A 12,447-nucleotide genomic window follows, 5' to 3' on the forward strand; every position below is an offset into this window, starting at 1 on the left:
AGCGGGCCTAGCATGCCGGTGGGCCGGCCCGATTAGCATATGGGCCGTGCCTGGACTGCAGGCTGCAGCACGCGGGCTGGCACGGCACGGCCCGTATAATAATCGTGCCTCAGCGGGCCTGGCCTGTGCGGACCGGGCCGTGCCAGGCACGATTAAGATGGGCCGGGCCGTGCCGGGCCGGGCCGGCCCGTTTGGCCAGCTAGTAGTGCCTAGCCTAACCTGCCTGCCCTCTCAACAGTACGAATCCCCAATCCTCCACCCAGACAGAGCAAGTCTAGGGTTTCTTCGCATAAGCAGAGCGGCGATGGCGAAGGCGGAGGCGGAGGCGGAAGTGGACTCCTACATTAATTATATGTTGATGCAGAGGAGGGAGGCGATGAGGAAGGTTGATGAGGCGCGGGAGAGGATGAAGAGAGGAGGCCCCGGCCGCAAAATGAAGAAACGGAAGACGGAGACGGGAAAGAGCTCAAAGAAGGCGGCGGCGGTTCCGGTGGAGATGAGCGTCAGCGAGGTGGGGAGCAGCCCAGCGGAATCTGAAGATCTGGCGAGGACAAGGGAGATTATGGAAGCAGCCATGGCCAAGATTCTGGCGCGGATGAAGGGGATCGTCATCAAGGAGCCGGTCAAGACGATGACAGAGGAGGACGTCGCGGCGGCGGCCGTGTACAGAGCCAAGGCGGAGGAGGCGCGCAGGAACGAGGACCGGCCGGAGGAGTCCAGCGCCCTCAGGAAGTGGATCGCCACGGGAGACCCCGAGGCCGTCAAGTGCCGCAAGGAGTGGATCGCGGACGACATGGAGGCCCTGAGGCTCAAGGACATGGATCCCGACGAGGATACCTCCGACTGGCGTGCCTTCGAGGCCAAGGAGTTCCGCGAGTTCTGGGAATACCTTTATCCCAAATCCTTCGGAAAATTCGAGGACAACAGTAAGCTGCCAAAGACAAATCCCCTCTCCATTGCTGCTTATTATTACTGCTAGCTGTGAGCATCTTGATTGATTGATTGATTGACTGGCAATTTGACATCGATAATATGCAGCGCGTATCCCAAACATGCTTTACACGGACAAGAAGTCGTCAGGTGGCACAGCCCACCCCATAAGAACTCTGCAGGTCTTTACAGTCAAAGTCGCGGGATTACAAGATGGAGTGCACTGGCCGCTGGAAGTGTTTGGCGTCGTTGCTGCACGAGACTGTTTGGATCATAATCGCAATGTTATCTTCCAGCGCGAAAGGGATAACTGCCAAATGATCCACAAGGAGGTTTGTATTCCTGCCGCTGACAGTTATTAGTTTGGTGTCTATGTATGTACCTCCATCAAAACTATACAGTGTGATGATATTAGTAAATATATGGTCAAATTACAGATTTAGAACATAAAGTGGAACGAGAAAATAATATACTTTTTTTTTGTAGACTTTGCGAAGATGAAACAGTCTGTGCCACATATATATGTAGATTTCAGAATATATGATCTGGGCATTGCCATTGGCACATATATACGAAGAATTTTGGGGTACTCCCCTGTGTAGTTACTCCCTAGGCATCCATCGTTATTTAACCTTCCTGTGCCACAAGCCTGATCGGGTTAATATGGATGCTTCAGAAGACATTTTGCTAATTAAGTTTATTAATTAATTAAGTAATCCAGCAAGTGATGTGTTGGTTCAAACACCTCTTTAATTATTGGCCACAGGGAACAAAGTTCTTGATCGGATAAGGATATTAATACCACCATGTTTATTATTCCATAAGATGGAACAAAAATATCTGGTTGGAGCACACTGTTTTTTGAAGGAAAAATAGTATGGAGCATGTATTAAGAAGTGTATCACATTTTCAGGAGTATGCACTCTGTAATATGAATATGAACCTTTTTAAGAGTATGCAGTATGCGGTATATTGTACTTAGAATATATAAATGGAGTATGTATACTTTGGAAAATGTATAGTTACTGAGTAGTAGATAACTTTTTTAAGAGTATGGGAGTGTGGTAGAGTATGTGTTTATAGCTGCAGTATGGATTATATTGTTTTATTAGAGCGTCCAGTGTGTGTGTGTGCGATTTGGAAAACCTGTTCACTTGCCGGCATATAGCTGTTCTGCTAGTATGTATAGCTGCCAATAAAACCATGGCCCTGGCAACTTTCGTTCAATCCAACCATGGATTGTGCACACACCCTGCTTCTCAAGTTCTCCACCTGCAATTAAATCGAACTTGGGGTATTTCCTTGTATCCGAGTTATTACACAGCTGGAGAAACAACTGGATTTTATTCTCTAGAGAAAAGTTGCTATGCGATTTAAACAAGAGATTAGACTACTCACATTAAGCACCATCAGACAGTGTCAACCAGTTGAGACTTCTTCCCTAAGTGGCTGTTTACCCATGTGGTCGATCTTCCCTCTCCTGAAGCTCTTTCTACCTCACCTCCTCCTCTGGTCTCACTCTCTCTCCCATCTCCGGTGGTTCCAGCGGTGGAAAGAAGAGGGATGGAGGCCTGTATCCCCCTACTATGATATTAGGTGTTGTAATCTTTTTAATAAACCAGATATGCCAGTTAGTCTTCTCCTGCTCTTCCTTGCTCTATACCTGGTGGCTGGAGCTCTTGCAAGCAGTGGATGATGGCTCCCTGGCGGATCTGCTCCTCTACAGGGTTTGGCCCCTGGCTTCACCCTCCCATCCACTTCCCAGCTGCCGCCTGTCCATGTTGATGGCAAGTTGTTTGGCTTAGGTGGTGTCATCGACGATGGAGCTTATGCAGGATCCGCGCCTTCTTTATCCATGGCCTCTCGCCGTCTGCTAGATCCTTGTTCGGTGACGTCTTCTTCCTGTCGCCTTTCTCTTTTCCCCAGGTATCAATAAATCCCTGTTTCATTCCTCAGTTATCCTCACCGGATTTGGTGCTCCATTTTTTTTTCCGCCGACGGCTTCCTTTCTAAGCCATAGATCTGCCCCCTTCCTGCTTTGGGAGGGTTGGTTTCCTGGGATTGGCATTCTATTATTCCTTTTTCTTGGCTCCTCCCTTCTTCTCTGGCGAATTGTTTCATGCCTCTCTTATGCACTGGACAAAGGCCTTCCGTTGCCTAGGTGTTTGATGGGACGGCGGCAGCGAGCGCCTGGGACAATTATAATCATAGCAAGCCGTTTGATCGCATCCCATTTGAGAGAGCGGGAGGGGAAGGGAGGGGGTGGGAGAATTCTATGGAAGGGCGCCTACAACATTTAGCCTACTCTTGGCTGTTCCCTTTGAGAATACATTGGACCTCTTTAGTTGTGCGACCACAAGGCGTAGGTAGATTCTCGAATCCATAGCCTCCCCTGGTCTGTGTGAGACCATTCTTTTATTTTGTTTGTACCTGTTACTTTATCGTGTTCTCTTGTAAATTTCTGCTTGAAAATTTTGAACACTGTTGTGATCTGTTGACAAATTAACCTTTCAGATATCTGTTTTTAGTAGTATATGAACACCCTAATAATATGCCCCCTTTTTTGTATGTTGTTTGCAGACTACACATGTTTTTGCAAGTTATGTTTTCATTGTGATGATGCTCGATGCCTTTGGGTTCAGTTTACATATGTTTGTTAACTTGCTTCAGCTTTGAAGACTTGAAATGCTTTCTTACCTATCTCGACTCAAATCTACTGGCTCTAAATTACATCTTAATTTTGCATGTCACGTGTTTACCTTTCTTCTGTGCTTGCTATCGACAGATATTTAAATTAAGCTATTTTGCTTAGGTTTCATTTTATTTATGATTGTTTGTCGATGAATGCACATTCTCTCTTATTTTCAACATATATTGGTCATATATGCTGCAGTCCTATTTGAGATAAACGATACATTACTTACTAAATAATGTCTGCATTCAGAATCCGTATCTGACACTGACAGGTCCTAGCCGTGCTATTGTGGTGGTGGATCCTGTGTGGTTTGAGGTTGCATTGAAAGTGAAGGGCGCCACTGAATCTGAGGATAAAGAGTTGAGCTATCACGTCGATCCTTATTATATTTCCGGCTCAATGAATTCCTATGTGTTCAATCGCGTCAGGACTAGCAGGCTCAGCACAATGGAGTTGACATTGGGTGACATGGTTCATTCCGTGGAGGCCACCATCAGTGTGAAAGTGGTTGGCGGGGAGTGGCCACAAGGTTTCAGAGGTGTATTTACCGCCACTACCGCCAGCATAGACGAGGAGAAAATCGAGTTGCTTGGTTTCGGAGACGACAAATTGCCTGTTGTAGCTGATGGCTCAATACAGCTCTCACGAAGTGTTGTGTCTGTCGAAGACGACGGGCAGCTGAGAGTCTCTGTCATGGCGCGTCACCTGGTGGATCGATCTGTCAGGCGGGCTTCTGGAGTACTCGCAGCTAAGACATCCTCCAGAAGCTATGCTAACCTTGAAGTTTTCTCTTGTAAGATGGAAGTCACTGTCGCCTGGTCTCTTCTCCCGTACTGGCCACATTACCGTGACATGCCGTGTCCTAGCATATGAATGTGGCTTTGGTTTGGCTCTAGGTGCCGAAAGTAGTTATTTATCTATGCATGTATGTATAGTTCGTAGCATGTGTTATGCGGTGGTACTGTAGCTTAAGCTGGGTGGGTTCAGTCCTCGCACCGGGAAAATAATTATGTCGACATAAGTTTATGACCTAACAATTTTTTAGCAAAAGCCAACTGGAGATTGTCTGCTGGGGAGGGTGGCATTTTGAACGGTTTTGCGGTCGTTTTTAGTTGTGTTGGGGATGGCTGTTTCTTCAGAACAACATACATTTTCTAGGAGGGTGATATCTTTGAACCTTCATCCTAGAAAATGTCAAACTGCCACCCCCGGCTAACTAAAACTGCCAGCAAAATGTTCGCACATACCACCTCTCAGCGAACGGTCACTAGATAAGAGGGTCCATTTCTTGTCGATGTAATGCCTTTTGGCGCTTTATATTTGTTAACAAGCAGGAAAATATCCATATAAACCTGGTGGTAGATGAACCCTATAAATATTGTCATGGATTTTTTTAGCAATTCAGGAAAAAAAACTGAAACTTTTTTCGAGCAAACTTGACTTATTGTGCCACTCAGAAAATAAATTTGACAATAAAAAACTGCCTACAAAAAATCCGAGCATAAACTCCTTAACAAGTAGTTATGTAGTACAATATGTCTATATGACTAGGAGGATCACCGTTGGTCACTCTGCATGCCTGCAGGAATAGTCCCCAAAACGTTTGTGCAAGGCTACATGGGGTCGCTCGCTGGCATGAGTAAAAGTTCATAAATTTTTCAGTAAGTCACAAATTTGAATTTTTTTTGCAAAATTTAAAATTTTAATGTACTTGAAAAATGTTTTCAAATTTTTAAAAACTTCATAAAGTTTACAAATGCTTATGATTAAAGACATCTTGTGAATTTTAAAATGGTTTTGGAATTTGATTTTTTTTTTTGAGGATTTGGTTTGGAATTTGATGAAAAAAAATTGAAAAAAGAGAAAAACGAAAGAAGAAGAAGCCAGCAGAGAAAACACAAGGAAAAACATGCCAGTTACAGCCGGGGTGTACCAAAGGGGGGTTCTTTATTCTCAAAAAATATTCGGTTGGGCCCGTGCTTACCTGGATTTGGGCTTGATGGCCCAAGTGGCCCAGCCTCCTTTCTAACCGAAGTACTTGCTCCCAAATGGCGGAGTTTGGGCCACAACTTTAGGAGAGTTTTTTCTGGTTTGGGGAACATTCCAGAAGCTTTTGTCGCTCGATTTTTTTAGTTTTTTCCGTTCCATTTTTTTGATTTTACAGGTTTTCTGTTCGTTTGTTTTTTTAATTCGTAGACCTTTTCAAATTCATGAACTATTTAAAATTTGTGAATGGGATTGTTTTCAAACTCATGAACTTTTTTAAAATTCATGAACTTTTTCAAATCAGTGAACATTTTTTTAGTTCACAAACTTTTTCAAATCCATAAACTTTTCTCGAATTCACGAACCTTTTTCAGATCCGCAAACTTTTCCAAAGATTTTAAAAGTCAATGGTCAACAGTTCAACCATTCAATGGTCAAGTGTCAAATGATCAATAGACGACCAAGCGAGCAAAGAATGCAGCGAGTGAGCCTGCTTGTGAAGCGAAAGAATCCATGACATCTACAAGTACCACAAGGAAGCACATGTTACTAAAAACCTTTCTCTTCAGAGTGTCACTTTATTCCTTTGTGGGTAGCATGTTTGTTGAAGTGCACACACCAATTGTTCTTTTAATCATTTCTAAGGTGAAATAAAAGCATGTAGCCTACCTCACTTAAATATGGTACGATGGAGTCTGCGCTAAAATAATGAAATATTTCTATGAGAGCTCACTTGTGTGAACTAAAGACGGACTATTTAGGAAACGGACTAGACATATTTTATTTCTTAAATGGTATGTATTTCTCAAGTTTGAGTGCTTAGTTTTATGATTACCTCACTTAAATAAGCACTCTTTTGCTTATAAAACTAGAGATACATGCCCTATGCTCCTCATACCACAACCATCTAGTACCTATTTGATATGCTTGCTCTTCATCTGTGCAGGACCTATGTGTTAGCTTGAGGAGGCAATGCCCCCCGGGAAAGTTTCTGGTGCACCCGCACTAGTGGCGCTACCGGTGTACCGGATGCCATAGAATGTTTTAAAAAATCTGAAAAAAAATCTAACACATTGACGCAACATGAATGATGTCACAAAATTTCGTATAAAAAACTAAAATATTTTTGGAGATAAAAATTGATAAATTTGACTTCAGTGTGATATTGGGCCAAATCTAAAGCCCAAGTAATGTGATGTACTATTCGATGTTGAATTTTTCATTTTTGTTTTTCGAGTTAGGTTTTGAATTTTGACTTGAAATTTTGTGACAACCTACATTGGTGTTGTGTGAGTGTGCTAATTTTTTTTTCAGTTTTTTTAAACATTTTAAAAGCACAATATAAGCTAGGTTCTCATGAATTGTCAGATGTTCTCCTGTGTTATCCAGAGGCTGATTCTCATGAAAACATTTGATTCGTTTGTAGCTCCTTTCATTTTTCTACCATCACTTTACGTGACTATTAGAATAATCTCAGCTGCATGTTGAACTTATGAAGTTCGGGGGTCATGCCACTAGTAGAAAAAGGGTCAAATGTGAGACACATTAGTGCCGGTTTGCATTTGAGCCGGCACTAATGTGTCCATTAGTGCCGGTTCAAACGGCTAGGCGGGAGGAGATCTTTAGTACCGGTTCGGGGCGAATCTTTAGTACCGGTTCATGCCACGAACCAATACTAAAGAGAATGGGCCCGGCCAGCACCTTTAGTACCGGTTCGTGGCACGAACCGGTAGTAAAGAGGTTGTGGCAGGCTGTTTTTAGTCCCACCTCGCTCCCCTAGCAAGATTTTTACCACCTTAAATATGTTACTTCTCAAACTATCACAAGCACTTGGTCTTCATTAAACTCTATGTGTAGAATTTGTGGTCGCAATATGAGTCTTCACTGGTTTCTAAACCGTTGAGGACTCATATTGACAATTCAAATTGTACACAAAAAGATCATTGATAATCAATGTATTTTTTATGATAATCAATGTTTTTTAAACTTATTTGAACTCTAGCCTATTTTTTCGTTCAGTATGCATCATTAAAAGCGACGTCATCAATTTCCAACACGTTCTGACATCATTTGCTGTTTTTCAGTCATTTACCGATTTGTTTAGAGAGCTAAATGACGGTGAAATTGAAAATCACTACAAAATGAACTCTGAAAATATTGGAACTTGGCATGGTATCATCATTTCATCCGCATAGCATGTGCAAAAGAGTAGAGAGGGTCACGTCGAAAACTGGACGCACCTCGTGTACAAACTGGACAATCTCTTTCGGGGTATCAGGGTTTCGGACGAGAACTCATCTGTTACACGGGCACTTCAATGTTTTTAAAACTTATTTGAACTCTAGCCTATTTTTGCGTTCAGTATGCATCATTCAAAGCGACGTCATCAATTTCTAACACGTTCTGACATCGTTTGCTGTTTTTTAGTCATTTACCGATTTGTTTAGAGAGCTAAATGACGGTGAAATGGAAAATCACTACAAAATGAACTCTGAAAATGTTGGAACTTGGCATGGTATCATCATTTTACCCGCATAGCATGTGCAAAAGAGTAGAGAGGGTCACGGCGAAAACTGGACGCACCTCGTGTACAAACTGGACAATCTCTTTCGGAGTATCAGGGTTTCGGACGAGAACTCATCTGTTACTGTTGGGGAACGTAGTAATTTCAAAAAAATTCCTACGCACACGCAAGATCATGGTGATGCATAGCAACAAGAGGGGAGAGTGTTGTTCACGTACCCTCGTAGACCGACAGCGGAAGCGTTATCACAACGCGGTTGATGTAGTCGTACGTCTTCACGATCCGACCGATCAAGTACCGAACGTACGGCACCTCCGAGTTCTACACACGTTCAGCTCGATGACATCCCTCGAACTCCGATCCAGCCGAGTGTTGAGGGAGAGTTTCGTCAGCACGACGGCGTGGTGACGATGATGATGTTCCACCGACGCAGGGCTTCGCCTAAGCTCCGCAACGGTATTATCGAGGTGTAATATGGTGGAGGGGGGCACCGCACACGGCTAAGAGATCTCAAGGATCAATTGTTGTGTCTCTGGGGTGCCCCCCTGCCCCCGTATATAAAGGAGCAAGGGGGAGGCAGCCGGCCAAGGGGAGAGGCGCGCCATAGGGGGGAGTCCTACTCCCACCGGGAGTAGGACTCCTCCTTTCCTTGTGGGAGTAGGAGAAGGGAAGGGGGAAGGAGAAAGAAGGAAGGGTGCGCCCCCCTTCCCTAGTCCAATTCGGACCAGACCATGGGGAGGGGTGCGGCCACCTTTTGAGGCCTTTCTCTCCTTTCCCGTATGGCCCATTAAGGCCCAATACGAATTCCCGTAACTCTCCGGTACTCCGAAAAATACCCGAATCACTCGGAACCTTTCCGAAGTCCGAATATAGTCGTCCAATATATCGATTTTTACATCTCGACCATTTCGAGACTCCTCGTCATATCCCCGATCTCATCCGGGACTCCGAACTCCTTCGGTACATCAAAACTCAATAAAACTATCATCGTAACATTAAGCGTGCGGACCCTACGGGTTCGAGAACTATGTAGACATGACCGAGACACCTCTCCGGTCAATAACCAATAGCGGGACCTGGATGCCCATATTGGCTCCCACATATTCTACGAAGATCTTTATCGGTCAGACCGCATAACAACATACGTTGTTCCCTTTGTCATCGGTATGTTACTTGCCCGAGATTCGATCGTCGGTATCTCGATACCTAGTTCAATCTCGTTACTGGCAAGTCTCTTTACTCGTTCCGTAATACATCATTCCGCAACTAACTCATTAGTCACAATGCTTGCAAGGCTTATAGTGATGTGCATTACTAAGTGGGCCCAGAGATACCTCTCCGACAATTGGAGTGACAAATCCTAATCTCGAAATACGCCAACCCAATAAGTACCTTTGGAGACACCTGTAGAGCACCTTTATAATCACCCATTTACGTTGTGACGTTTGGTAGCACACAAAGTGTTCCTCCGGTAAACGGGAGTTGCATAATCTCATAGTCAGAGGAACATGTATAAGTCATGAAGAAAGCAATAGCAACATACTAAACGATCGAGTGCTAAGCTAACGGAATGGGTCAAGTCAATCACGTCATTCTCCTAATGAGGTGATCTCGTTAATCAAATGACAACTTATGTCTATGGCTAGGAAACATAACCATCTTTGATTAACGAGCTAGTCAAGTAGAGGCATACTAGTGACACTCTGTTTGTCTATGTATTCACACATGTATTATGTTTCCGGTTAATACAATTCCAGCATGAATAATAAACATTTATCATGATATAAGGAAATAAATAATAACTTTATTATTGCCTCTAGGGCATATTTCCTTCAGTTACACGGGCACTTCAATGTTTTTTAAACTTATTTGAACTCCAGCCTATTTTTGCGTTCAGTATGCATCATTCAAAGCGATATCATCAATTTCCAACACGTTCTGACATCATTTGCTGTTTTTCAGTCATTTACCGATTTGTTTAGAGAGCTAAATGACGGTGAAATTGAAAATCACTACAAAATGAACTCTGAAAATGTTGGAACTTGGCATGGTATCATCATTTCACCCGCATAGCATGTGCAAAAGAGTAGAGAGGGTCACGGCGAAAACTGGACACACCTCGTGTACAAACTGGACAATCTCTTTCGGAGTATCAGGGTTCCAGACGAGAACTCATTTGTTACACGGGCACTTCAATGTTTTTTAAATTTATTTGAACTCTAGCCTATTTTTGCATTCAATATGCATCATTCAAAGCGACGTCATCAATTTCCAACACGTTCTGACATCATTTGTTGTTTTTCAGTCATTTACCGATTTGTTTAGAGAGGTAAATGACGGTGAAATTAAAAATCACTACAAAATGAACTCTGAAAATGTTGGAACTTGGCATGGTATCATCATTTCACCCGCATAGCATGTGCAAAAGAGTAGAGACGGTCACGGCGAAAACTGGACGCATCTCGTGTAGAAACTGGACAATCTCTTTCAGAGTATCAGGGTTTCGGACAAGGACTCATCTGTTACACGGGCACTTCAATGTTTTTTAAACTTATTTAACTCCAGCCTATTTTTGCGTTCAGTATGCATCATAATAAAACAGAAAATAAATAAAACAGAAAAGACAAAAACTATATAAAAATTACTCAAAAATAAATAATGCAGAAAAGAAAAAAAACTATATAAAAATTGTTATATTCACAAAGAAACTAAATACAGCAAAAAAAACTACTCAGAAAAAAATAGAAAAAAATTATAAAAAAAATTGTTGGGGCGCTGCCCAGTGGGCCTGCCAGACCTAGGGGCTGCAAATACAGGCCCAGAAGGGCCAGCAGGCTCACAGGGCAGCGCGCCGAAGTTAGGCCCAGAAGCCTGCTATATAGAGAAGTTCGAAGGAGCAGCCGCGGCTGGGTTTATAAACCAGTGCGGCTGCCCTTCACTCGGCGAGGTGGGACTAAACATTGTGCACCGCTGGTGGCAGCGCACAACCATTAGTACCAGTTGGTGGCTCCAACCGGTACTAATGCATGGGCCTTTAGTACCGGTTCAAGCCACGAACCGGTACTAAAGGGGGCCGTTTCCCGCCGCTTGACCTGACGAAAATTGGCCTTTAGTACCGGTTCGTGGCTTGAACCGGTACTAAAGGTGGGAGTTGGACCGCCTTATAAGGGAGGTTCTTTCCCCACCTATATGAGCATGAGAACAAGAGGGCATCCACGCGCGCTCCTCCTCCTCCGCCCGCCTCGCCGCGCCGCGCCGCGGGTTACGGGAATGAGCCGAGCCGAACGCTGCACCCTTCGGCTGCTGCCTGTTCGTTTCGTCTCCCTCGTTCCTTCTCTTGCGCCTATAAAAGGGAGGTCGCTCCTCTCCTCTCAGAGAGACGCACCAGAACTTCTCCTTCCTCTCGCCACCGGTTCCAATCTCTGAGCTGCTGTTGTCTTCCTCATCCCGGCTTGCGGCGTGCACCGCGAGTCGGGACAGTAGGCCTCCGAAACCGCACCTCTTTGAGTCCTGTACGGGATAAGGGTGATAAGGTTTTTGGGGAGCGCTCAGCGCGACTACTGACTTCTTCGTCACGGACGCCCCGGACTACGACGACTACTTCCCCGACATCGACAACCTCCTCGACGACATGGCTGGCGAGGACACCGACCCCAAGTCCAGTACTACTGCTGCTGCTGTCACGTATGTGTTCCTCTCCTTTCTGTTCGAGGTCTTGCGACAGTTCCTTGTTCTGGTGTTTGTCCTAGATATGTTAGGTTCTACTTCATATATGAAACCTGCCCTACTGTCTTCTCAAGATAAGCTTGATTACAGTTCATATATGCAGACGTTGTTTACCTTCTCTCTGTCAGATCACATGACTAGTTTTATCCCTGTTATATTAGTCATGCTTTATCTAATATTTCTGTTAATAAAATCATTCGGTAAATTGCTAATATTTCCAACATATGCCACTATGATACTTGGTTAAACCTGCATGTTATCTTAATGCTACTCCGAAAAGGTGACCCGGTTGTACTTTTGATAAGTCAATCACACAAATGCCTATCATGGACTATGTTGATCCTGAACTTATCAAAGTTAAAACACCGGCTTAAGTCATGTAAGAGCCAGCTTTCAGAAAGCTAGGATAAACCACAAGAGGCTACAAGGCCTGCTTCCACAGGAAGCCAAACCAAGACTCGAGCCTCGAAAGCCGGTCTTATGTCGAGCCTCGAAAGCCGGTCTTATGTCGAGCCTCGAAAGCCGGCATTTTTATACTCGGTTACCATACACATTAATATGTTTTGAAATGCATACATTTTCATAT

The 12,447-nt window shown here is 44.0% G+C and overlaps 1 protein-coding gene across 2 annotated transcripts; it reads left to right on the forward strand.

Moving 5' to 3' along the window:
* The first annotated feature begins 228 nt into the window (after positions 1-228).
* LOC123180085 (uncharacterized) lies at positions 229-4,659 on the forward strand. 2 transcript variants are annotated; one of them, XM_044592047.1, is made up of 3 exons: positions 229-926; positions 1,039-1,262; positions 3,875-4,659. In XM_044592047.1, the coding sequence occupies exons 1-3, from the start codon at positions 305-307 to the stop codon at positions 4,496-4,498; spliced, it is 1,470 nt and encodes a 489-aa protein (XP_044447982.1). In that variant the 5' UTR covers positions 229-304; the 3' UTR covers positions 4,499-4,659. The 2 variants fall into 2 exon arrangements, with proteins under 2 accessions (XP_044447982.1, XP_044447983.1); XM_044592048.1 differs by having other exon boundaries at positions 3,897-4,659.
* The last annotated feature ends 7,788 nt before the right edge of the window (positions 4,660-12,447 follow it).

This window comes from Triticum aestivum, chromosome 1D, assembly GCF_018294505.1.
Source record: "Triticum aestivum cultivar Chinese Spring chromosome 1D, IWGSC CS RefSeq v2.1, whole genome shotgun sequence".
Taxonomy (NCBI): domain Eukaryota; kingdom Viridiplantae; phylum Streptophyta; class Magnoliopsida; order Poales; family Poaceae; genus Triticum; species Triticum aestivum.